Source organism: Bos grunniens, chromosome 1 (genome assembly GCF_055505025.1).
Source record: "Bos grunniens cultivar Pamir isolate PY7600 chromosome 1, Bosgru_T2T1.0, whole genome shotgun sequence".
Classification (NCBI taxonomy): domain Eukaryota; kingdom Metazoa; phylum Chordata; class Mammalia; order Artiodactyla; family Bovidae; genus Bos; species Bos grunniens.
The window spans coordinates 27428545-27455443 of record NC_141165.1 but is presented as its reverse complement, the minus strand read 5'-3'; the positions used below and the strand labels follow the sequence as shown (position 1 = coordinate 27455443).

Below are 26899 nucleotides of genomic sequence, written 5' to 3'. Positions count from 1 at the left end.
TTTACTCTGAACTTCAGGTGTTGTGGATACCAAAACAAAAAAAAAAATCACTTTTTTCCAAAGACGGCAGGAAGACACTTCCGCAGTTCATAGATATATGCTGTGCTGTGCTAAGTCTCTCAGTCTCCTTGGACTTTTTGCGACCCCAATGAATTGCAGCCCGCCAGGTTCTTCTGTGGGGATTATCCTGGCAAGAATACTGGAGTGGGTTGCCATGCCCTCCTCCAGGGGATCTTCCCAAACCAGGGATCGAACCCAAGTCTCCCGCATTATGAGCAGATTCTTTACCGACCGCACCACCAGAGAAGCCCGTTCGTTTATGGCTTAGATTGTGGTGATAGTTTCACCAGTGTATACTTATACACAAACTCAAGTTGTATATATTTGAAATGTATAGCTTTCTGTATGTCAATCATACCTCAACAAAGTATTGGCTCAATCGAGAAAACGATTGTTTTTCAAAACTCAGTAAAATGAGTGATACATAATAAATACTCAATAAAACAATTTAATTATCCCAAGATAGTTTTATTTTTTAACAGCCTTTTACCTTTAGGAAGAAACTGCCACAAATATTTTATTTAATATTAAGACGGAATTTTACCTAAACAGATATGAGTATTTTCTATTTACTCTTCAGAAACCAAGCTTTAAAGGATTTTCATGGAGCATTTAGATAGGTCTGTTTTATGCTGCCAAGGGGGTGGTCTATTTGAGCGGTTGTCTTTCTCTGTGTGTGTGTTAGTCACTCAGTCATGTCCGACTCTTCACAACTCCATGAACTGTAGCCCTCCAGTCTCCGCTGTCCATGGGATTTTCTAGGCAAGAATACTGGAGGAGATAGCCATGCCCTGCTCCAAAGGATCTTCCCTACCCAGGGATCGAACCCGGGTCTCCTGCATTGCAAGCCATACTTCACTGAGTTACCAAGGAAGCCGACCATGGTTTCTTTCTCTACCATGCCTGAAATCAAAGGAAAACATTAATTTAAAGGTAACTAATATTTACAGTTCTGTTATTGGTGTATCTTTTTTTTTTCCTAAAAATGAGGCACACAAATATTCTGTTCCCTGGAGTACTATAAAAGTAGTTCCCTACTGTGACCTATCAACTACAGCCCTGACTATTGGGCGGCACAGATACCGCGAGTTCTGTGGGGCGGGGCCTCCGAGGGGGCGGGGCCTCCGAGGGGCGGGGCTTAGCGTGACATTTTACGACGAGGATTCCACTGGCGTCGCGTGCCATATCTTTGGCCGTCTGGTGCACTGACTAATCGGTGTGAGGTGCTGAAGACTAGAAGGCGAGAGGCTCAGCCCAGCGCCCGACGCCGATCCCCTTGAAGCCTGGACTGCAAGACCACAGGGAGGCAGTCCCGGAGCTCTGAGGACTCGCCCACCATCGCGCCGTCCTGCGCCCCAGCTGGCCCGCACCGCGTCACAGCGTGCAGCACTGAGCGCCTCTTTGCCCTCTGCCAGGCCCCAGAAGTGCCGTCCTTCTGTCGAACTGATGGGCAGCAGGCCTCGAAGCCCCGGTGCCTACGCCTCAGACCGATGGGGAAACCAGGCCGGAGAAACCAGCCCTGCCAAGCGCCGCCGAACGGAGGAGCGCGCGCGCCCCGAGTCCGAGTCCGAGACGGCGCCCAGCGTGGACAACCTGACAGGACCTACGGCTGCGGGCGCTCTCACACGCGTGCTGGTTCTGCCCGCTGGCTGTGCCCTGCATCTGCCCCTGGACGACGTAGATCTGGTGCTGGAGCCCGAGCCCACGTCCGTGCTGCAAGTGGCTCTCGGAGATTTCATCCTCACACTGGTCCCCGAGGCCCTCTTGAGCTCGAGGGTGGAAGGCCCGTCGGGACAGGTCCTTGAACGGGCCGCTCTCCTGAGCCCTCCCAGGGAGTACACGGCTCTGGAACCGGGATTCTGCGCAGCTGTGCCAGAGGTCGCTTGCGAAGAAGAGACCAACGGGGACGACGCCGACTCGGGCTCTGACTTCCTGTCACCAGAGATGGATCCGGCAGGCGGCCTCATCGCTGGGCTCCGCAGCCCAGACGCCAGGGTGTGGCGCTCCGACGCACAGGGCTTCTTCCCAGAGTTCTGGCCTCGGGCGCCTAACCCTAGTCCAGAGAGATGCTCTCCTCACCACGACAACCACCTAGACATGCACCTTCTGGAGCCCTTCCCTGACTCACCACTCCAGTCTCTACCGCCCTCTCCAAGTCCGAGCCCTCACGAGCGCCCCCCGCGCCCTCACGGTCCTGCGCCCAAGGCTCGGAGATGTCTGTTTCCAGAATGAACTACACTCTGGGCCACAAGGACACAATTGTAGCTACCATCCTGGCGGCCCAATGGACTTCCCAGTGTCCTTGACATTCAAAGTCCTACAACCTGGAAATTAAGCATCTCATGTGCCTTGTACCAACAATTTCTTTTTCACTCCAGACTGGCTATAGTGGCAGGAGAAGACGTCAAGAAGAGAAAGCAGATTCTAGACCTCATCTTTGAAATGGAAAATCTGTCCAGGGATACCGGACAATGTGTTTTCAGACGTTTGGACTTTTTTACGCATCATTCTCAGGCCTCTCCATTCCCCTTCCTTTCGCATCAGTTATTTTCTCTCAAATTGTACTCTCTCTTGCATCGTACGGTTACTACCCTATAGCTTCCCCAAACAGGAAATTGCTGGGGATTTCTCATGTTGTTAATTTCCTTCCTTATATGTTTTCTCATGAATTTATAAAGATATTTAGCCAGAGCCTTTCTCTTTCTTGGTGTTTGGAGCTGCTCCCTTGGAAAACTGCAAAATAGTATGATGGCTGTCAAACATAATAGCATGATGTTTGTTCTTAGTTTCCTCTTAACCTGAGGAAGTTCTCTTCCATTTAGAATTCTACCTCGAATTTTTTCTTATATCAAACTTGTTTTAAAACATTAATTTATTACATTTACTTCACATTTTTATAAAAGAAATAAAATCTAATGGTATTTATATATATATTACTATTTATATAAACCAACATGCTTTACCATTTCTTCTCTACTATTTTATTCTTACATTCCACTCTCAAAGTCTAGCCTCAGTTTTCTTGGTGAAGAATATCCTTTAAAAATTGTTCTTTCCACTATATCACATTATAGTAAACTATCTTGGTTTTGTAAATCTCAACATGTTTGTTTTTAATATTTTAATAGATACAAAAATAGCAAAATGTTTTATTGAAATATAGTTGATTTACAGTGTTGTATTAATTTCTGTTCTACAAAGTGTTTCAGTTATATAAACATATATTTCCATATTCTTTTCCATTATGGTTTATGACAGATATGGATATCCTGTGTTGTACATTATGGGCTTCCCTTGTGGCTCACCTGGTAAAGCATCCACCTGCAATGGGGGAGATCTGGGTTTGACCCCTGGCTCAACATGTTTTTAATGCAGCATACTCTCCTAAGTCTCTTATTACTGAAAATGTTTTATTATATATTATTCCTAATTTTAATGTGACATTAAAGTACTTTAAAGCTATTACTCCATTGTTCTTTCATTTTTTATTGTTGTTGCAGGCAAGAGGTCTCTGCCAATTAAGTTGTTACTCCTTTTCTATTTGATTCAGTTGTTCATTTTAGCATTTTTAAAAATTTTGTTATTTTTATTGAAGTACAGTTCATTTACATTGTTGTGTTAGTTTCTGGTGTATAGCAAAGTGATTCAGATATATATGTTATTTTTCATATTCTTTTCCATTATGGTTTGGGGCTTTCCTGATAGTTCAGTTGGTAAAGAATCATCCTGCAATGCAGGAGACCCCGGTTTGATTCCTGGGTCAGGAAGATCTGCTGGAGAAGGGATAGGCTACCCACTCCAGTCTTCTTGGGCTTCCCTAGTGGATCAGCTGGTAAAGAGTCTGCCCAGAACCCAGGAGACCTGGGTTCAATTCCTGGGTTGGAAAGATCCCCTGGAGAAGGGAAATGCTACCCACTCCAGTATTCTGGCCTGGAGAATTCCATGGGGTTGCAAAGAACTGGACAGGACTGAGTGACTTTCATTTTCCATTATGGTTTATTACAGAATATTGAACATAGTTCCCCATGCTATACAGTAGGACTTTATTGTTCATCTACTTTATATATATAGTAGTTTGTATCTGCTAGTCCCAAATTCCTAATTTATCCCTCCCCCACCCACTGTCCCCTTTGGTAAGCATAAGATTGTTTTCTATGTCTCTGATTCTGCTTCTGTTTTGTAAATCATTCATTTGTATCAGTTTAGATTCTACATATAAGTGATATCATGATATTTGTCTTCCTCTGACTTATTTCACTTCGTATGATACTCTCAAGGTCCATCCATATTGCTGCAAATGGCATTACTTCATTCTTTTTATGGTTGAGTAGTATTCCATTGTATACATATACCATATCTCTTTTATCCATTCATCTGTGGATGGACATTTAGACTGTTTCCATGTTTTGGCTATTTTAAATAGTGTTACCATGAACATTAGGGTGCATGTGTCTCTTCAAATCAGAGTTTTCTCTGGATATTTGTCCAGGAGTGAGATTGCTGGACCATATGGCAACGGGTTTTAGTTTCTTAAGAAACCTCCTGGGCTTCCCTTGGGGTCCAGTGGTAAAGAATCTGCCTGCCAATACAGCAGACATGGATTCAATCCCTGGTCTGGGAAGACCCCACATGCAGCACAGCAACTAAGCCCTTGTACCATAATTACTGAGTGTGTGCTCCAGGGCCCAGGAACCACAACTACTGAGCCACGAGCCACAACTACTGAAGACCCTGCACCCAGAGCCTGTACTCCACAACAAGAGAAGCCACCCAAATGAGAAGCCCACTCACCCCAACTAGAGAAAAGTCTGAGCAGCAACAAAGACCCAGCACTGCCAATAAATAAATAAATAAAATTTTTAAAAAGGAACCTCCATACTGTTATTCATAATAGCTGTACCAGTTTACATTCATTTCAACACTGTAGGAGGGTTCCCTTTTCTCCACACCCTCTTCAGCATTTATTATATGTAGACTTTTTAATAATGGTCATTTTCACTGGTATGAGGTGATACACCATTGTAGTTTTGATTTGCATTTGTCTAATAAGTAGTGACGTTGAGCATCTTTTCATGTGCTTTTTGGCCTTCTGTATGTGTTCTTTGGAGAAATGTCTTTTTAGGTCTTCTGCCCATTTTTTGATTGGGTTGTTTGGGTTTTTGTTATTGAGTTGTACAATATGTTTCTACAGTTTGGAAATTAAGCCCTTGTCAGTGACATAAGTTGCAAATATTTTCTCGCACTTTGTAGGCTTTCTTTTCATTTTCTTTTTTTTTTAATCCAAAACGTGTTTATTGGGATGGTTTCCCGTTCACCTTGATACAGGGGACTTTCAGTGCTGCTTCCATCTGAAAGAGCCTCCTTCTGTAAGCCTTGCTTTCCTCCTGTAGGCTGGCAGAGGACAGTAGAGCAGCCAACACAAAAAACTACTGTTTGTGCATGGCTAAAGATGGTGATTTTATAGCATTCTGGGCATTTTACATCCATGAAATAGGAATTGGGGCTCTGCACCAGGAGCTTCTTCTTGTGTTTCCTCTACTCCTCCTCTGGAGAGGGATGAAGAAGATCCTTTGCGAGAGGCATATTCTCGTGAGGAGGTCATCACCGCCGGAAAGCTCTTTTCATTTTCTTTATGGTTTCTTTTACTATGCAAAAGCTTATAAGTTTAATTAGGTCCCATTTGTCTATTTTTGCTTTCATTTCTATTGCCTTGAGAGATTGACCTATGAAAACACTGCTATGATTTATGTCAGAGAATATTTTGTCTATGTTCTTTTGTAGGAGTTTTATGGTGTCATATCTTAAAGTTAAATCTGTAAGCCATTTTGAGTTTGTGTATGGTGTGAGGGGCTTTTCCAACACTGATTTACATACAGGTATCCTGCTTTCCCTAAGTCACTGGCTGCAGAAACCGTCTTTTCTCTATTATATATGCTTGCCTCCTTTGTCAAAGAGTAACTGACCATAGGTATCTAGGTTTATTTCTAGGCTCTCTATTCTGTTCCATTGATCCATATGTCTGTTTGCCAATACCATGCTATTATGATTACTGTAGTTCTGTGTTACTGCCTGAAGTCTGGGATGGTTATGCCTCCAACTTTGTTCTTTTTTCCTCAGGATTGCTTTGGCAATGCTGGGTTTTTTATGGATCCAAATAAATTTTAGGGTCATGTGTTCTAGTTCTGTAAAAAATGTCATGGATCATTTGATAGGGCTCCCATTAAATCTGTACATTGCTTGGTAGTATGGCTGGTTTAACAATATTAATTCTTCCAGTCCAAGAACATGGGCTATCTTTCCATTTCTGTGAATCATCTTCAATTTCCTTTGTCAACATTTTATAGTTCTCAGCATGTAAGTCTTTCACCTCCTTGGCCAGGCTTATTCCTAAGGTTTTGGTTTTTTTTTTACATTTTAGCCCACTTTAAAATGTTTTTTTCCCCTTTGGCATCCTGTAGTTTGACTGTAACATATCTAGAGGTAGATGCTATTTTTATTTGGCTTGATAGGTTTAGTTAACCATCAATACGAGAAATTATCTTGCCTGAACTTCCACAAAATCTTAGGCTCTGTCTCTTGTAATAACACACATATACCCATATCTGGCTGAGCACCAAAGAATTGATGCTTCTGAACTGTGGTGTTGGAGAAGACTCTTGAGAGTCCCTTGGATTGCAAGGAGATCCAACCAGTCCATTCTAAAGGAGATCAGTCCTGGATGTTCTTTGGAAGGAATGATGCTAGAGCTGAAACTCCAGTACTTGCCTACCTCATGCAAAGAGTTGACTCATTGGAAAAGACTCTGATGCTGGGAGGGATTGGGGGCAGGAGGAGAAGGGGACGACAGAGGATGAGATGGCTGGATGGCATCACCGACTCGATGGACGTGAATTTAAGTGAACTCCGGGAGTTGGTGATGGACAGGGAGGCCTGGTGTGCTGCAATTCATGGGGTTGCAAAGAGTTGGACACGACTGAGCGACTGAACTGAACTGAACCCATATCTGGAAATCCAATCAGACAAATAATAGCACTGCTCTATCTCCCATGAGTCTTAACATCTTAAGATCATGTGCTGTATGCCTTATCAATTCCAACTTTCTATTTTTAAATCCAATTAATCCTTTCATCAAGTTTTCAGTATTCTGTTTATACTTCCACAAGAACATTTATTTCAAAAAATTTTGTCAAGATTTTAATTCCTTTATTCTTTTTCAAAACTTTCCCATTTAGTATTATAACTCCTATTTTTGTTTCATGGATATTATTCTACCCTTTATGTTTTGAAATTTTTAAAACATTAATAAACGGCTCCCTTAATTCAATTTCCTCACAGGTAAAATCTCCTATTATTTTTTGTTTCACTACTTAATTGCCCCCATGTACTTGGTAATTTGACTGGTGGATGCATTTTGAGTAAGAATTCATTTTCTACATCCCAGTTATATTTTTTTATAGTTTCCACTTTCTAGTGGACCACAACTCATAGTCAAGGCTTTTGGAATTCTAGAAAGTCACAGGTTTAATCCCCAAGCAATTATGTGTCACAAATCACAACTGGCATCCAAAGTTTCAGTTATCTTTCCTGATCAACCACAGGTACAACCTTGAAATACTCATCACTGCCTCTTCAACCTCTCGTGATTGGCAATGGGCTGATTTTCAGCCCCTTCGAAGGAACAGAAATCCCAGTTCCCATTATATGTTTTAGTCTCAGTGCCACAAATACATCAGAATATCAGCTGTCCATTCAGAGATTGGATTTTCTATTCTATTTCTGGTCCCTGAAAGCTTGTGTCTTTCTTTTTAGAGTAGACATCTCTATTTAATATGCTTTAATATTTCCTATCATTGCTCTCTGCCTCCAGCAGATGAAATCTTCTGTACTACTATCTTGTCCACAGTTCAACAATCCATCCTTCTTATGCACTATAAGATAGCAGCTAATCAGACTCAAGTCCCAGCCTAATTATCTGATTATTGTAAAGACGGAAGATGGCACTCTTTGCAAAACTATATCTTCTATTGCAAGAGCCTCATAATCTACATTGGAAATAACTGAGGGCATCCATTTTTAGCAACATGTGGGCCAATGAGTCCAAAATGTCCTCAAGAACACTCTTGAAACTGATGGATAAAACTTATTTTAATATTTTTATTCTTTATGATTTTTTAAAATATGACCTTTTAAAAAATTTTTTCAGTTGCACTGGGTCTTCGTTGGGGCATGTGGGCTATTTGTTGTGGTGCACAGGCTTTCTCTAGTTGCAGCACATGGGGGGCTTCTCTTGTTGCACAGGCTTGGTTGCCCTGCAGCATGTGGGGTCCTGTGCACAGGCTTAGTTGCGCTGCAGCATGTGGGATGTTAGTTCCCCAACCAGGGATCAAATCTGCATCCCCTGTATTGGAGGGTGGATTTTTAACCACTGGGCCAACAGAAAGTCCCAGAAAAAAATGTTTTAATATTTTTAAAGGCATAATACAGCTAGTAATAATGTAAGATGGCTTAAAACTCAACATTCAAAAAACTAAGATCATGGCTTCTGGTCCCATCACTTCATGGCAAATAGATGGGGAAACATTGGAAACAGTGACAGACTTTATTTTCTTGGGTTTCAAAATCACTGCAGATAGTGACTGCAGTCATGAAATTAAAAGATGCTTGCTCCTTGGAAGAAAAGCTATGACCAACCTTGACAGCATATTAAAAAGCAGAGATATTACTTTGCCAACAAAGGTCTGTCTAGTCAAAGCTATGGTTTTTCCAGTAGTCATGTTGGATGTGAGAGCTGGACTATAAAGAAGGCTGAGTGCCGAAGAACTGATGATTTGAACTGTGGTGTTGGAGAAGTCTCTTGAGAGTCCCTTGGACAGCAAGGAGATCAAACCAGTCCATCCTAAAGGAAATCAGTCCTGAATATTCATTGGAAGGACTGATGCTGAAGCTGAAACTCCAGTACTTTGGCTACTTGATGAAGAACTGACACATTTGAAAAGACCCTGATGCTGGGAAGGATTGAAGGCAGGAGGAGAAGGGGATCACAGAGAACGAGATGGTTGGATAGCATCACCAACTGGATGGACATGAGTTTGAGCAAAGTCCAGGAGATGGTGAAGGACAGTGAAGCTTGGCGTGCTGCAGTCCATGGAGTCACAAAGAGTCACTCACAACTGAGTGACTGAACAACAACAAAAATGTAAGACAAATCTTCCAAGGCCAAAAATGATGACATATCTGAAACCCAGGCAGGAAAGTAGATGCTAAAACAAGAAGGTACACAGGGAACACCTATCATTTATGATGACCTAGAGCTTTGGTTTTAATGGCCAATTAATGAGGGAGAGAAAATAAAAGTCAGTGGTTAAAAAGCCCTGAAAAAAAAATCCCAGGCTTCAAAAAAAAAAAAAAAAATACCTCCAGTAGGTAATCTAACAAGCAAAAGGAAAAAAAAGAAAAAACCTCATAATACAAAAGGAGATGGGACATAAATGTATCTGTCTCCGTCTTGGATCAAGGTAGAACGAAACAGAATAGCAGGTAAGGGAAGCTGACAGTTTATTAATAGTTGAAGATATTCTCTGGTAGATGGTTAACCTGGCAAATGTAAAACTAATTTTCTCAGAGAGTATACCTTATACTCATGTCTAAGTATATTCTCAGAGATGACCTTCCAGTGATTCTAAACTCATAATCCAAAATCAAAGAACACTTAATGAAATAAACTACCATAAGTAAGAAAAAATGAGAAATAATCCAAAACAAAGAAAAGGAAAACCAGTTTCTCAAATGACTGAGATTGATGAATTATCATATATAAAATATGTTAAATAAAATGGATATGTTTTGAGGACACAAAAGAGAGCAACATAAGTGTAGCTGAGACAAAATATCAAAGATATGGCAACTCTAAAAGGAAACTAAAGAAAATTCAGTTCAGTTCAGTTGCTCAGTCGTGTCTAACTCTGCAACCCCATGAACCACAGCACGCCAGGCCTCCCTTTCCATCACCAACTCCCAACGTCCACCCAAATCTATGTCCATTGAGTCGGTGATGCCATCCAACCATCTTGTCCTCTGTCATCCCCTTCGTCTCCTGCCTTCAATCCTTCCCAGCATCAGGGTCTTTTCCAATGAGCTCTTTGCATCAGGTAACCACAGTATTGGAGTTTCAGCTTCAACACCATTCCTTCCAAAGAACACCCAGGACTGATCTCCTTTAGGATGGACTGGTTGGATCTCCTTGAAGTCCAAGAGACTCTCAAGACCACAGTTCAAAAGCATCAATTCTTCAGCACTCAGCTTTCTTTATAGTCCAACTCTCACATCCATACATGACCACTGGAAAAACCATAGCCTTGACTAGACAGACCTTTGTTGGCAAAGTAATATTTCTCCTTTTTAATATGCTGTCTAGGTTGGTCATAACTTTCCTTCCAAGGAGCAACTGTATTTTAATTTCATGGCTGCGATCACCATCTGCAGTGATTTTGGAGCCCCCCAAAATAAAGTCAGCCACTGTTTCCATTGTTTCCTCATCTATTTCCCATGAAGTGATGGGACCAGATGCCATGATCTTAGTTTTCTGAATGTTGAGCTTTAAGCCAACTTTTTCACTCTCCTCTTTCACTTTCATCAAGAGGCTCTTTAGTTCTTCTTCATTTTCTGCCATAAGGGTGGTGTCATCTGCATATCTGAGGTTATTGATATTTCTTCCAGCAATCTTGATTCCAGCTTGTGCTTACTCCAGCCCAACGTTTCTCATTATGTTCTCTGCATATAAGTTAAATAAGTAGGGTGACAATATACAGCCTTGACATACTCCTTTTCCTATTTGGAACCAGTCTGTTGTTCCATGTCCAGTTCTAACTGTTGCTTCCTGACCTGCATACAGATTTCTCAAGAGGCAGGTCTGATGGTCTGGTATTCCCATCTCTTTTCTAGGGATTAAATATGTAAACATGGAAGTGAGAAATACAATGAATGGGTTAAACAATTTTAGACAGAATTGAAAATGGAAACACTAAACTAGATAAATCATCCATAAAGCTTTTGCACAGTAAAGGAAACCATACACAAAATGAAAAGACAACCCACAGAATAGGAAAAAATATTTTCAAACAAAGTGATTAACAAGGGGTTAATCTCCAAAATACAAATAGCTCATGCAGCTCAATTCCAAAAAACAAACAATCCAATCAAAAAATGGGCATAACACCTAAACAGATATTTCTCCAAAGAAAAAATAACAGCCAAAAAACAAATGAAAAAATGCTCAATATCACTAATTATTAGAAAATGCAAATCAAAACTATGATGAGGTATCACTTCATATGGGTCAGAATGATCAGCATTCAAAAGTCTACAAATAATAAAAGCTGGAGAGGGTGTGGAGAAAGGGGAACTCTCTTCTGGTTGGTGAGAATGTAAATTAGTACTGCCACTATGGAGAGCAGTATGGAGGTTCCTTTAAAAAAATAAAAATAGAACTACCAAATGATCCAGCAATCCCACTCCTAGGCATATATCTGGAGAAAACTAATTCAAAAAGATACATGCCCCCCAATGTTCATTGCGGCACTATTTACAAAAGCCAAGACATTGGAAGCAAACTAAATGTTTATTAACTGAGGAACAAAGATGTGGTACACATACAAAATGGGATGAAAGTGAAAAGTGTTAGTCACCCAGTCGTGTCCAACTCTCTGTAGACTTTTAAATGATGGTCATTCTGACCTGTGTGAGATGATACCTCATTGTAGTTTTGATTTGCATTTCTTTAATAATTATAGTGTGATTTGAGCATCTTTTCATTTACTTTTTGGCCATGTTTATTTTTTCTTTGGAGAAATATCTGTTTAGGTGTTATGCCCATTTTTTGATTGGGTTGTTTGTTTTTTGGTATTGAGCTGCATGTGCTATTTGTATTTTGGAAATTAATCCCTTGTTAATCACATGTAGCCCTCCAGGTCCCTCTGTCCATGGGATTTCCCAGACAAGAATACTGGGGTGGGTAGCCATTCCCTTCTCCAGGGAATCTTCCCGACACAGGGATTGAATCCAGGTCTCCCACATTGTAGGCAGATTCTTTACAGTCTGAGCCACAAAGGAAGTCAGTAAAGTAACAATGGAATATTACTCAGCCATTTAAAAATGAAATAATGTCATTTGCAGCAACATGGATGACCTAGAGATTACCATACTAAGTAAATCAGATAAAGACAAATATCATATGATGTCACTTAAATATGGAATCTAAAAAGAAGATACAAATGAACTTACGTGCAAAGCAGAAACAGACACACAAACTTATGTTTAGAAAACAAATTTATGGTTACCAAACAGAAAGGAGGAAGAAAGAAATTAGGATTAACATATACACATTGCTGCTGCTGCTGCTGCTGTCAAGTCACTTCAGTCATGTCTGACTCTGTGCAATCCCATAGACGGCAGCCCACCAGGCTCCCCTGTCCCTGGGATTCTCCAGGCAAGAACACTGGAGTGGGTTGCCATTTCCTTCCCCAGTGCACGAAAGTGAAAAGTCAAAGTGAAGTCGCTCAGTCGTGTCCAACTCTTCACGACCCCATGGACTGCAGCCTACCAGGCTCCTCTGCCCGTGGGATTTTCCAGGCAAGAGTACTGGAGTGGGTTGCCATATACACATTACTATGTATAAAATAGATATTCAGCAAGGACCTACTGTATAACACAGGGAGCTCTACTCAATATTCTCCAATAATCTATATGGGAAAAGAATCTGAAAAAGGATGGATATAGGCATATGTATGATTGAAACATTTTCCTGTACACTGCAAAATAATACAACATTGTAAATCACCTATACCCCAATATAAAATTTTTAAAAATTTTAAAAGAAAATGGAAACATTGAGATAGAGAAATCATCCATAAAGGTAAGAAAGTCAAAAACATAAAATATGAAAGAAAGACTAAGAGACATTATCAGAGAGGGAGCAGTTCTACTATATGACTGTTGGAGATAGGGGGAACACTGAAAGAACAGAAAGCCCCATTATTCACAGAGATAATGAATGAGAAGTTCTCCAGAAATGACAGAAAAAATTTAGTTACTCGTCGTTCATTCAACAAACATGTATTAAGTGCTGACTATGTATCAGGCACCTTCCAAACTCCAGGAATTCAGTCAAGAACAAATAGTTAAAAATCACTGCATTCATGGGGTACAGTAATTTATACAAGAAATAACGGTACCTTACATTAAAGTAAAGCAAGATATGAAGTGGCACATAGTTGGATACATTCTGAAGACAGAAAACAGGATTTCTTCATGTAACAGGTAAGAAGATTCTATCATAACCTGAGGGTTTGGGACGTGGGGCGGGGGGGGGAATGGAATTGTTACTTTCTGAAATTGGAAAGACCCTGAGGATAGTAACTATAGAAAAAATATGTTCAATTTTGGACATATGTCCTTTGAACTGCCTGTTACATATTCCATGGAGATATTTACTAGGAAGTGAACTATGGGTGTCTAGTTGGTAGAGGAGTGGTGCAGGATAGAGATACATCCATGTTTTGGAAGAACTGCCTATGTGCATTTTGAAATCACCAAAAATTGTGACTCCTTAAAAATTTAAGGAGTGAGGGAGAGGAATCTCAGAGTTTGAAACTAAGCCAGATTAGAGAGTGGTTATACTCTGATGATGTGCAATTCAGGAAGAATGGAGAAATGATTGGAAAACATCAATGAAGAGCAAGAACACACACTATATCTCCAGCTACGGATACTAGGCATGGGTGAGGAGGAAAAGCCTCCACTTGTAAAGACTCCAGGGAAAAATGAGGTACTCAGAAGAAACAGGTTTCAGTTATAATAGAAAGTTAAAGGGAATATCAGGGAAGTTGAAGATCTTTTTAGTTTTGTGATTGAGTTTGACTTCCAGAGGGGCTTCCCAGGTGGCGTAAGCAGTGAAGATTGTGCTGCCAATGCAGGAGACGCAAGAGACATGAGTTCAATCCCTGGGTTGGGAAGATCCCTTGGAGTAGGAAATGGCAACCCACTCCAGTATTCTTGCCTGGAAAATTCCATGGACAGAGGGACCTGGTGGGCTACGGTCCATGAGGCCACAAAGAGTCAGACATAGCTGAGCACAACATGAGTTCCAGAAGGAGAAGGATATAAGGTAGTGAGAAAAGGCCATGTCCTGGGTATCTGAAGATTTTTAATCTGAGATATTAGGGATGAACAGCTTCCTACAATTAACAGGAGTAAAAGGCATGCTGAGAAGATTCTTCATGACTTTAGCATGGAAGAAAGGGAAAAGAAGCCTGTTTGTGAGAATATACATAGTTCTGGAACACAGTCCAGCGTCCTCGTTCTGGAAGCACAACAACTTTCAAGATTGATAAATTTTTTAAAAATACACATTTAGACAGAGTATTGTAAACCCACAAAATACCAATCCAAAGACAGTATTTTTTATAGGCAGAAAGAAAAGATGACTACAATAAAAAAACAATCAGACAACCAACGTCTCAGAAACAGCAATGGGAGGCAGTAAACAGTGGAATAAAATAGCAGTATTGCTAGAAAACAAGTGTTTTGACCTGGAATTCTTTGCTTAATAAACCCATTTTTTCAAAAATGATCATAAACAAATATTTTGTCTACCAAAAACTTATTATGAAAATATACTAATTTAATTAGTATTGTATTATATGTATTAAATGTCTTGCATCAAACAATGTATTAAAAGTACTATGTGAAATTCCTTCTGGTGAGACAATTAAATCAATGCAACAAAATAAATCAAAAACATATCCACACATAAACAAAGAAGTATACCCAGGAAATGATTCACTTCAAAGGAAAGAACTTTTTCTGGGGTCCAAACTGCACAGTTTGTAAGCTCTTAGTTTCCTGACCAGGGATCAGACCCATGTCCCCTGCAATGGAAACATGGAGTCTTTTTTTTTAATTGGAGGATAATTACTTTACAATATTGTGATGGCTTTTGCCATCCATCAACATAAATTGGCCATAGATATGCGTGTCCCCTCCTTCTTGACTAACCCTCCCACCTCCTTCCCCACTTCATCCCTCTAGGTTGTCACAGAGCACCAGACTTGAGCTCCCTGTATCATATATCAAACTACCACTGGCTATCTATTTTACGTTTGGTAATGTATATGGGAAACAGAGTCTTACTGCTGGACCACCAGGCAAATCTCAGAAAGGAACCTTCCAATAAAAGCACCAGGCTGACGTGTTTTACACAATGAGGAAAAAACTGAAATTGAATCACTGTCCTATCCATAGAGAACAGTCTTTTACAAATCTGGATTAGGATAAAGAGTTTAAATTTTGAAAAGTAAAGACTTAAATACTTTGAAGATACAAAAATTATCTTGGAATAGGGAGTATTTCCTAAACAATACACAAAATTTACAAAGCATAAAGAACAAAACTAATATATCTGAAACTACATTAAAGTTAAGAAAATCTGTTTATCAAAAGGCACTATAAAGAATGTGAATACAAACAAGCCACAAAATGGGAAAAGATTATATCAAAACACATAAATTAAAAAAAAAAGCCCCCCTCAAAAAAAGTCCCAAAACTCAGTAACATCCAAAAAACGGGCAAGACATAAACACACAGCACATAGATGTTACATGAGAGACCAATACATATATGAAAACATGATCAACCTTATAAGTAATCAGAGAAAGTGAAAGTGAGAGCCACTCAGTCCTGTCCAGTTCTTTGCAACCCCACTGACTGTAGCCCACCAGGCTCTTCTGTCCATGGAATTCTCCAGGCAAGAATACTAGAGTGGGTAGCCATTGCTCTCTCCAGGGAGTCTTCCCAACCCAGGGATCAAACCCAGGTCTCCTGCATTGCAGGCACAGAAGGGGGAAAAATGGAAGCAGTGACAGATTTTCTCTTCTTGGGCTCTAAAATCACTGCAGACGGTGACTGAAGCCATAAAATTAGCTTGCTTTTTGGAAGGAAATCTATGACAAACCTACATAGCGTATTAAAAAGCAAAGACATCACTTTGCCAGCAAAGGTCCGTATAGTCAAAGCTATGGTATTTTCAGTAGTCATGGACAGATGTGAGAGTTGAACTATATGGAAGACTGAGCGCTGAAAAACTGATGCTTCAAAATTGTTGTGCTAGAGAAGATTCTTGAGAGTTTCTTGGACTGCAAGGAGATCAAACCAGTCCATCCTAAAGGAAATCAACCCTGAATATTCAATGGAAGGACTGATGCTGAAGCTGAAGCTCCAATACTTTGTTCCCCTGATGTGAAGAGTTGACTCATTAGAAAAGACCCAGATGGTGGGAAATATTGAAGGCAAAAGGAGAAGAGGGTGGCAGAGGATGAAATGGTTGGATTGCATCACTGACTCAATGGACATGAGTTTGAGCAACTGTGGGAGACAGTGAGTGACAGGGAGGATGGATGTTCTGCAGTCCACGGGGTCACAAAGAGTCAAACACAACATAGCAACTGAACAATAACACAAAGGGTAAGAATCTGAAAAGGAATACACACAAACACACATATAACTGAGTCATTATGCTATACAAATGAAACAATATTGTAAATCAACTATACTTCAATTTAAAAAAACATGAAATATACACACGTACACATATATATGGAATATCATTCAGTCATTTAAGAAAAGAAAGAAATTCTTCCATTTGTGACATGAATGGATTTCAAGGACATTATGATAATTGAAATAAGTTAGGTAAAGACAAATATTATATGATTGTACTTGTATGCTTAATATAAGGAAAAAAAATAGTAACCCAGATACACAGAGAAGGTTGGTGATTGCCAGGGGTAGGCAAGCAGGGAAGGGTTTTTGGAAAGAGACATCCAAAGGTACAAATTTCTGTTGTGGTTGTTGTTCAGTCACTCAGTCATTTCTGACTCTTTCTGACCCCATGGACTGTATGGCACACGAGTCTTCCTGATCCTTCACCACTTCCCAGAGTTTGCTCAAACTCATGTCCATTGACTAGGTGATGCCATTCAACCATCTCATCCTCTATTATCCCCTTCTCCTCCTGCCTTCAATCTTTCCCAGCATCAGGGTCTTTTCCAGTGAGTTGGCTCTTCGCATCAGGTGGCCAAAGTATTGCACCTTCAGCCTCAGCACCAGTCCCTCCAATGAATATTCAAGATTCATTTCCTTTAGGATTGACTGGTTTGATCTTCTTGCTGTCCAAGAGACTCTCAAGAGTCTTCTCCAACACCACAGTTCAAAAGCATCAGTTCTTTAGCACTCAGTCTTCTTTCTGGTCCAACTCTCACATCCGTACATGACTACTGGAAAAACCATAACTTTGACTATATGGACCTTTGTTGGCAAAGTAACATCTGCTTTAATATGCTGCTTAGGTTTGTCATAGCTTTTCTTCTAAGGAGCAACCGTCTTTTAATTTCATGGCTTCAGTCACCATCTGCAGTGATTTTACAGACCAAGAAAAGAAAGTCTGTCACTGTTTCCATTGTTTCCCCATCTATTTGCTATGAAGTGATGGGACCAGATCCCATGATCTTAGTTTTTTTAATATTGAGTTTTAAGCATCAGGAAGCTTCCACAAGCTTCTTATCTTCATCAATCACAGGGCAGACAGAATGAAAACCACAATCAGAGAAAACTAACCAAACTGATCACATGGATCACAGCCTTATCTAACTCAATGAAACTATGAGCCATGCTATGTAGGGCCACCCCAAATGGATGTGTCATGGTGGAGAATTCTGACAAAACATGGTCCACTGGAGAAGGGAATGGCAAACCACTTCAGCATTCTTACCTTGAAAACTGCATGAACAGTATGAAAAGGCAAAAAGATGTGACACTGAAAGATGAACTCCCCAGATCAGTAGGTGCCCAATATGCTACTGGAGAAGAGTGAAGAAATAGCTCCAGGAGAAATGAAGAGGCTAAGCCAAAGCAGAAGCAATGCCCAGTTGTGGATGTGTCTGGTGGTGAAAGTAAAGTCCGATGCTGTAAATAATGATATTGCACAGGAACCTGGAATGTTAGGTCCATGAACCAAGGTAAATTGGAAGTGGTCAAACAGGAGATGGCAAGAGAGAACATCAACATTTTAGGAATCAGGGAACTAAAACTAATGGGAACGGGAGAATTTAATTCAGATGACCATTATATCTGCTACTGTGGGCAAGAATCCCTTAGAAGAAATGGAATAGCCCTCATAGCCAATAAAAGAGACAGAACTGCACTTGGATGCAATCTCAAAAATGACAGAATGATCTAGGTTCATTTCCAAGGCAAACCATTCAATATCACAGTAATCCAAGTCTATGCCCAACCACTAATGCTGAAGAAACTGAAACTGAATGGTTCTATGAAGACCTACAAGACCTTCTAGAACTAACACCAAAAAAGCTGTCCTTTTCATCATAGGTGACTGGAATGCAAAAGTAGGAAGTCAAGAGATACCTGGAGTAACAGGCAAGTTTGGCCTTGGAGTACAAAATGAAGCAGGACGAAGGCTTAACAGAGTTCTGCCAAGAGAATGCACTGGTCATAGCAAGCACCCTCTTTCAACAACACAAGAGATGACTCTACACAGGGACATCACCATGAACTCTAAACATGGACAATACTGAAATCAGATTGATTATATTCTTTGCAGCCAAAGATGGAGAAGCTCTATACAGTCAGCAAAAACAAGACCGGGAGCTGACTGTGGCTCAGATCATGAACTCCTTATTGCCAAATTCAGACTTAAAGAAAGTAGGGAAAACCACCAGGCCATTCAGGTATGACCTAAATCAAATCCCTTACGATTATACAGAGGAAGTGATAAATAGATTCAAGGCATTAGATCTGATAGACAGAGTGCCAGAAGAACTATGGACGGAGGTTCATGACACTGTACAGGAGGCAGTGATCAAAACCATCCCTAAGAAAAAGAAATGCAGAAAGGCAAAATGGTTGTCTGAGGAGGCCTTACAAACAGCTGGGAAAAGAAGAGAAGCAAAAGGCGAAGAAGAAAAGGAAAAATATACCCATCTGAATGCAGACTTCCAAAGAATAGCAAGGAAAAATAAGAAAGCCTTCCGAAGTGAACAAATTTCTAGTTATACAATAAGTAAGTCCTGGGGATGTGGTGTAAAGCATGATGTCTATAGTTAAAAATACTGTAGTATATATTTGAAAGTTGCTAAGAAGTAACTCAAAAGTTCTCCAGCACAAGAAAAAAAAAGTGTAACTCTGGGTAGTGACAGATGTTAATTAGACTTATTGTAATAATCATTTTGCAATATATACATATATTGAATAATAATGTTGCACACATACACAGAAAAAGATACAAAAATGAACAAATAAAGTATTCGTTTTATTTTTAGTTTTTTCTTCCAGTTTTATTGATATATAATGACACAGCACTGTACAAATTTAAGGCATACAGCGTAATGGTTTGACTTACATACATCATGAAACGACTGCCACAATAAGTCTGGTGAATATCTATCATCTTACACACAAAATTATAGAAAAAGACAAAACAGTTTTTGTTGTGGTAAGAATTCTTAAAATTTCCTCTTTTAACAACTTTCGTATATAACAACATAATTGCATTAATCATGCTGTACATTATATTTCTAGTACTGATTTGTCTTATAACTGAAAGTTTGTCCTTTTGACCACCTTCATCCAAATACCCTTGCCTGCACCCCCTACTTCTGAAATGAAAAGTGAAAGTGTTAGCTGCTCAGCAGTATACAACTCTGCGACTCCATGGACTGTCACCCACCAGGCTACTCTGTCCAAGGGACTTCCCAGGCAAGAATACTGGAGTGAGTAGCCATTCCCTTCTCTAGGAGATCTTCCCCACCCAGTGATCAAACCTGGGTCTCCCACACTTCGGGCAGATTCTTTATTATCTGAGTGTACTTCTGATAACCACAAATCCGATCTCTTTTTCTATGAGTTTGTTTGCTTTGGAAGTGTTACTGACCTATAACACTATGTTAGTTCCTGATGCACATCATAGTGACTGGATATTTATATACATTTCAAAACTGATGACCATGGTAAGTCTAGTTACCATCTATCACCATACAGATATTACATTATTAATGACTATATTCCCCACACCGTACACTTCATCCGTGTTACATTTATTTAACTGGAAGTTTGTACCTCTTAATTTCCCTTACCTGTTTTACACATCTCTCCAAGTTCCTCCCCTCTAAAACCACTTCTCTGGTCTCTGTATGATTCTGTTTTGTTATTGTGTTTGATTTTTCAGATTCTACATATAAATGAAGTCATACAATATTTTTCTCTTTCTTTGTCTTATTTCACTTAGTAAAATATCCTCTAGGTCTATCCATGTTGTAGCAATGACAAGATTTACTTCTTTTTATGGCTGAGTAATATTTCAATGAAGAACAGAAATGGTATGGACCTAACAGAAGCAGAAGATATTAAGAAGAGGTGGCAAGAATACACAGAAAAACTATACAAAAAAGATCTTCATGACCCAGATAATCACAATGGTGTGATCACTCACCTGGAATGATCCTGAGTGATCATTCCAGGATCACTCATCCTGGAATGCAAAGTCAAGTGGACCTTAGGAAGCTTCACTACAAACAAAGCTAGTGGAGTTGATGGAATTCGAGGTGAACTATTTCAAATCCTAAAAGATGATGCTGTCAAAGTGCTGCACTCAATACGCCAGCAAATTTGAAAAACTCAGCAGTGGCTACAGGACTGGAACAGGTCAGTTTTCATTCCAATTCCAAAGAAAGGCAATGCCAAAGAATGCTCAAACTGCTGCACAATTGCACTCATCTCACATACTAGCAAAGTAATGCTCAAAATTCTTCAAGCCAGATGTCAACAGTACATGAACCACAAACTTCCAGATATTCAAGCTGGTTTTAGAAAAGGAACCAGAGATCAAATTGCTAATATCCACTGAATTGTGGAAAAAGCAAGAGAGTTCCAGAAAAATATCTACTTCTGGTTTATTGACTATGCCAAAGCCTTTGACTGTGTGGAACACAATAAACTGTGGAAAATTCTTAAAGACATAGGAACACCAGATCACCTGACCTGCCTCCTGAGAAATCTGTATGCAGGTCAAGAAGCAACAGTTAGAATTGGACATGGAACAACAGACTGGTTCCAAATAGGAAAAGGAGTACATCAAGGCTGGATACTGTCACACTGCTTATTTAACTTATATGCAGAATACATCATGAGAAATTCTGGGCTGGAGGAAGCACAAGCTGGAATCAAGATTGCTGGGAGAAATATCAATAACCTCAGATATGCAGATGACACCACCCTTATGGCAGAAAGTGAAGAGGAACTAAAGAGCCTCTTGATGAAAGTGAAAGAGGAGAGTGAAAAAGCTGGCTTAAAACTCAACATTCAGAAAATGAAGATCATGGCATGTAGTCCCATCATTTCATGGCAAATAGATGGGGAAACGATGGAAACAGTGACAGACTTTATTTTGGGGGGCTCCAAAATCACTGCAGATGGTGACTGAAGCCATGAAATTAAAAGATGCTTGCTCCTTGGAAGAAAAGTTATGACCAACCTAGACAGCATATTCAAAAGCAGAGACATTACTTTGCCAACAAAGGTCTGTCTAGTCAAAGCTATGGTTTTTCCAGTAGTCATTGTATGGATGTTAGAGTTGGACTATAAAGAAAGCTGAGCACAGAAGAATTGATGCTTTTGAACCGTGGTGTTGGAGAAGACTCTTAAGAGTCCCTTGGACAGCAAGGAGATTCAACCAGTCCATGCTAAAGGAAATCAGTCCTGAATATTCATTGGAAGGACTGATGCTGAACCTGAAATTCTAATACTTTGGCCACCTGATGTGAAGAACTGACTCATTTGAAAAGACTCTGATGCTGGGAAGTATTGAAGGCAGGAGAAGGAGATGACAGTGGATGAGATGGTTGGATGGCATCACCGACTCGATGGACATGAGTTTGAGTAAACACCAGGAGTTGGTGATGGACAGGGAGACCTGGTGTGCTGCAGTCCATGGGGTCACAAAGAGTCAGACACGACTGAGGGACTGAGCTGAACTGAATATTCCGTTTTATATATATATATATATATATATATATATATATATACACGCATACATGTATACACATACATACACACATGCATGCACACACACATACACACAAATCTTCTTTATCTATTCATCTACTGATGGACACTTAAGATGTTTCCATATCTTGGCTATTGTGAACAATGCTTCAGTGAACATACGGGTGTATGTATCTTTTCAAACTAGTGTCTTTATTTACTTTGGGGGAAAAAACAGAAGTGAAATTGCTGGATTATATGATAGTTTCATTTTTAGTTTTTTCAGGAACTACCATACTGTTTTCCATAGTAGCTGCACCGATGTTTATTCCCAGCGACAGTGCGTGAAGATTCCCTTCTCTCCACATTCTTACCATTGATCTACATGTTGTTTTTATGCCAGTACCACATTGTTTCAACTACTGTTGCCTTGTAGTATAGTTTGAATCAGGGCGTGTGATACTTACTTTGCTCTTCTTTTTCAAGACTGTGTTGGCTTTTCAGGGTCTTTTGTGTTTCCATACAAATTTTAGAATTATTTGTTCTGGTTCTGTGAAAATTGCTATGGGTAGGATAATAAGGATTGCATTAAATCTGTAGATTGCCTTGGCTATATGGACATTTTAACAACGTTAATTCTTCTAATCCATGACATTATATCTTTCCATTTCTGTCATCTTCACTTTCTTTCTTTGACTGTCTTTTCTTTCAGTGTCTTATAGTCTTCCAAGTACAGGTCTTTCACCTCCTTGATTAGATTTATGTTTAAACAGCTTTTGATGCAACTGTAAATGGGATATTTTTCTTAATTTCTCTTTCTGATAATTCACTGTTAATGTATAGAAATGCAACAGACATCTTTTAAAATTTATTTTATTGAAGTATAGCTTATTCACAATGTTATGTTAATTTATGCATGTAACACAGTTCAGCAAATTCAGTTTTATACATATATAACTGGAAAACAGTATGGTAGTTCCCAAAAAAATTAAAAATGAAATTATCATACAATCTGGCATTTTGACTTTTGGCTTTTTTTCCCAAAGTAAATATATAGATATAGATACAGATATAGATATAGATATAGATATAGATTGGAGAAGGCAATGGCACCCCATTCCAGTACTCTTGCCTGGAAAATCCCATGGATGGAGGAGCCTGGTAGGCTGCAGTCCATGGGGTCGCTAAGAGTCAGATAGGACTGAGCGACTTCACTTTCACTTTTCACTTTCACGCATCGGAGAAGGAAATGGCAACCCACTCCAGTGTTCTTGCCTGGAGAATCCCAGGGATAGGGGAGCTTGGTGGGCTGCCATGTATGGGGTCGCACAGAGTCGGACATGACTGAAGTGACTTAGCAGTATATATATATATATATATATCCATAAGTGTGTGTATCTATCTATATATATCTATATATATAGATATATAAATACATACATAACTGAATCACTGTGCCGTGATTATATACATATGTGCTTTATATATGTGTGTGTGTATATATGTAATTGAATCATTATTTATACATATATAAATATATCATTATTATGTTTATATCACATATAAATATATATTCACATCTATATACAAGTAATCATATATATGGGCTTTCATGGTGACTCAGCAGTAAAGAATCCCCTGCAATGCAGTAGCTTCAGGAGATATGGATTTGATCCCTGGGTGGGGAAGATTCCCTGGAGTGGGGCATGGGAACCCAGTTTAGTATTCTTGCCTGGAGAATCCCATGGACAGAGTAGCTTGGCAGGCTATAGTCCACAGGGTCACAAAGAGTCGGACATGACTGAAGCAACTTAGCACACACATACAATCATATATATATTCATATTTTTATATATTCATATATATGTATATTCTTTAGGTGATGGTGTCATTGTTCAGTTGCTCAGTTACATCTGACTCTGTGACCCCATGTGATATAGCACACCAGGCTTCCCTGTCCTTCACCATCTCCCAGAGCTTGCTCAAACTCATGTCCATTGAGTCAGTGATGCCATTCAACCATCTCATCCTCTGTTGTCCCTTTCTCCTGCCTTCAATCTTTTCAGCATCAGGGTCTTTTCTAAGAAGTTGGCTCTTTGCATCAGGTGGCCAAAGTACTGGAGCTTCAGCTTCAGCATCAGTCCTTCCAATGAATATTCAGGACTGATTTCCTTTAGGATGGACTGGTTTGATCTCTTTGCAGTACAAGGGACTCTCAAGAGTTTTCTCCAACACCTGTTCAAAAGCATCAATTCTTTGGCCCTCAGCCTTCTTTATGGTCCAACTCTCACATCCACACATGACTACTGGATAAACCATAGCTTTGACTAGACAGACTTTTGTTGGCAAAGTAATGTCTCTGCTTTTTAATACACTGTCTAGGTTTGTCATAGGTTTTCTTCCAAGGAGTGTCTTTTAATTTCACAGCTGCAATCACCATCTGCAGTGATTTTGGAGCCCAAAAAATAAAGTATGTCACTGTTTCCATTGTTTCCCCATCTGTTTGCCATGAAGTGATGGAACCAAATGCCATGATCTTTGTTTTTTGAAGGTTGAGTTTTAAACCAGCTTTTTCACTCTTCTCTTTCACCTTCATCCAAAGGCTCTTTAGTTCCTCTTTGCCTTCTGCCATAAGGGTGGTGTCATCTGTATACCTGAGGTTGTTAATATTTCTCTCTGCAATCTTGATTCTGGCTGTGCTTCATCAAGCCTGGCATTTCGTATGATGTACTCTGCATATAAGTTAAATAAGCAGGGTGACAATATACAGCTTTGACAAACTCTTTTCCTAATTTGGAACCAGTCCACTGTTCCATGTTCAGTTCTAACTGCTGCTTCTGTTGTGGGTTATTTTAGGTTTTTCTTGTTCCCTGAGATAGGTATATCACTATAAACTTCCTTATTATAAGTTTTTGTTTTTGCTATGTCCCATAGATTCTGGATTTTTGCACTTGCATTTCATTTTTTCCTTTGTCTCCAGGTAGTTTTTTGTTTCCTCTTAGAGTTTTTAATTTTAATCCAACATTTTTAACCCTTTTGGGTGGGATTTGTTTCTCTCCATGTTAAATTATAATCTAAAGATAGTTCTTTTGAAACACTAGATCATGATTTACTTTCCTTACTCTATATAATAATGTCATGTTATATATATAAGTACATAATTCTATATATAATGTTGTAGTTTGAGGTTACCACATCTATTTGTGCTAGTTGTTGAGAAAGAAAACAGATTCTTCAAATTTGTTCTTTTTAAAAAGGATTATTTTCTGACTTGTTTTCCTTTGGCCAGAGTGAGGGAGCAGTAAGACCGATGCGACTGGGCAGGGGCCGGGAGTGGAGATACTGTAGGCCAGGATAACCATGCAGTGGAGAAGCTGACAATCAGGACTACAGTAGCACACAGTCAATGTTAGCAATAAAGAAAGACTATTGTGCTGGATGGACAATCCTGTTGGGACTTTTAGTTCTGACGTCAGTCATAAGTACCTTGTCTCCAAAACTCTTATGTACCAAGAACCTATAGTACTTCACTTCCACAAAGAATGCTTTCTGAGCATGACAATTACACACACACAACACTGTTAAAATAGTGTTTTTTAAAAGGACTCAACAATCCATTTTATGGCCTTCTTCAAATTAGTTTTTAAAATCTAAGAGCATATAACAGTTAAAAAGGATTTAACTCTTTTAAATAGTTGTGCCCTTTATCTTACCTACTTTTGTTTTTCTTTAAGAATAATTTGCTTCAGAGAGGAAGAAATATAGGTTTTTCTGACCTGGGGAAATGCAAGATGATGGGAATAGAAATGCAAAGCAAGGTTTCTATCTTAAAAAAAAAAAATTGGCCCCACCCTCGCCCCCTGCAATGGAAGTGTGGAGTCTTAACCACTGGACTGCCAAGGAAGCCCCTCTATCTAAACATTTTTAATTGAAAAAGTATTTTAAATGATTTCCTTATCAAGCAAATAGTCTTAGAAAAATGTGGTAAGCGTCACAAAAAGTTCATTGTTTCATTGAGGGGTATGAGAAGGAATGGCCAAGGAAATGGCAACCCACTCCAGTATTCTTACCTGGGAAATCCCATGGACAGAGAAGCCTGGCGGGCTACACTCCATGGAGCCGCTAAAGAGTCAGACAGGACTAGGCAACTACACAACAAACAACAGGAGACACAAACTCCATTTTGTAAGAAAAATGAAAAAAAGAAAAAGACGGCTTTAGAGAATTCTAATTCAGTCAAAGAAAAAATAAAGGGTATTTTATGTTATGTGAATTATATTTTAATAAAGCTATTTTAATGTAAATTATATCATCTTACTCTCCAGCTTATAAATAATCGTTTCTCAGCTTTTAAGTTAAAAATCAAATTCCTTACCAAGAAAAAAAAGGAGGCGGGGAGAAAAGATGAATCCATAAACTCAGATTCTAGTCCAAGCTGCTCAACTAACAGATCAAGGGTCACTCAGGGTCTCTGTGCTCAGATTCCCCTGCTACCATGCGACACTTTATGAGTATGTGCTTCTCCAGTAGGCTCATCTGCTGGGGGGTGGATGTGCTCAAAGAATACAGCCAGGGAATCATTTGTCACCCTGTTTCCCTGAGACCTGGTTCTAACATGAACTTTATTCGGAGCTGGAGTCTTTCTAAATCCACTCATTAAGCTGAAGCTGTCACGGGCTTAAAGCCCTGCAATCTAAGCCTATATGGAGACCACTGAAAACACAGCCAGGAC

At 39.6% G+C, this 26899-nt stretch overlaps 1 protein-coding gene and 1 pseudogene across 1 annotated transcript; one reads left to right on the top strand and one right to left on the bottom strand.

Annotated features, from left to right (window-relative positions):
- The first annotated feature begins 512 nt into the window (after positions 1-512).
- Positions 513-3522, top strand: LOC147379182 (proline-rich protein 23B-like). The gene has a single exon (XM_086367478.1). It carries the CDS (start codon positions 1507-1509, stop codon positions 2290-2292), a length of 786 nt encoding a protein of 261 aa, XP_086223604.1. The 5' UTR covers positions 513-1506; the 3' UTR covers positions 2293-3522.
- A 1588-nt stretch (positions 3523-5110) lies between these two features.
- On the bottom strand, positions 5111-7092 carry LOC147379181 (small ribosomal subunit protein eS27 pseudogene; annotated as a pseudogene).
- Between the last annotated feature and the right edge of the window lie 19807 nt (positions 7093-26899).

Bases quoted from the DNA above. Each gene is read 5' to 3' on its own strand.
- LOC147379182 (XM_086367478.1), top strand. From the start codon at position 1,507: ATGGGCAGCAGGCCTCGAAGCCCCGGTGCCTACGCCTCAGACCGATGG.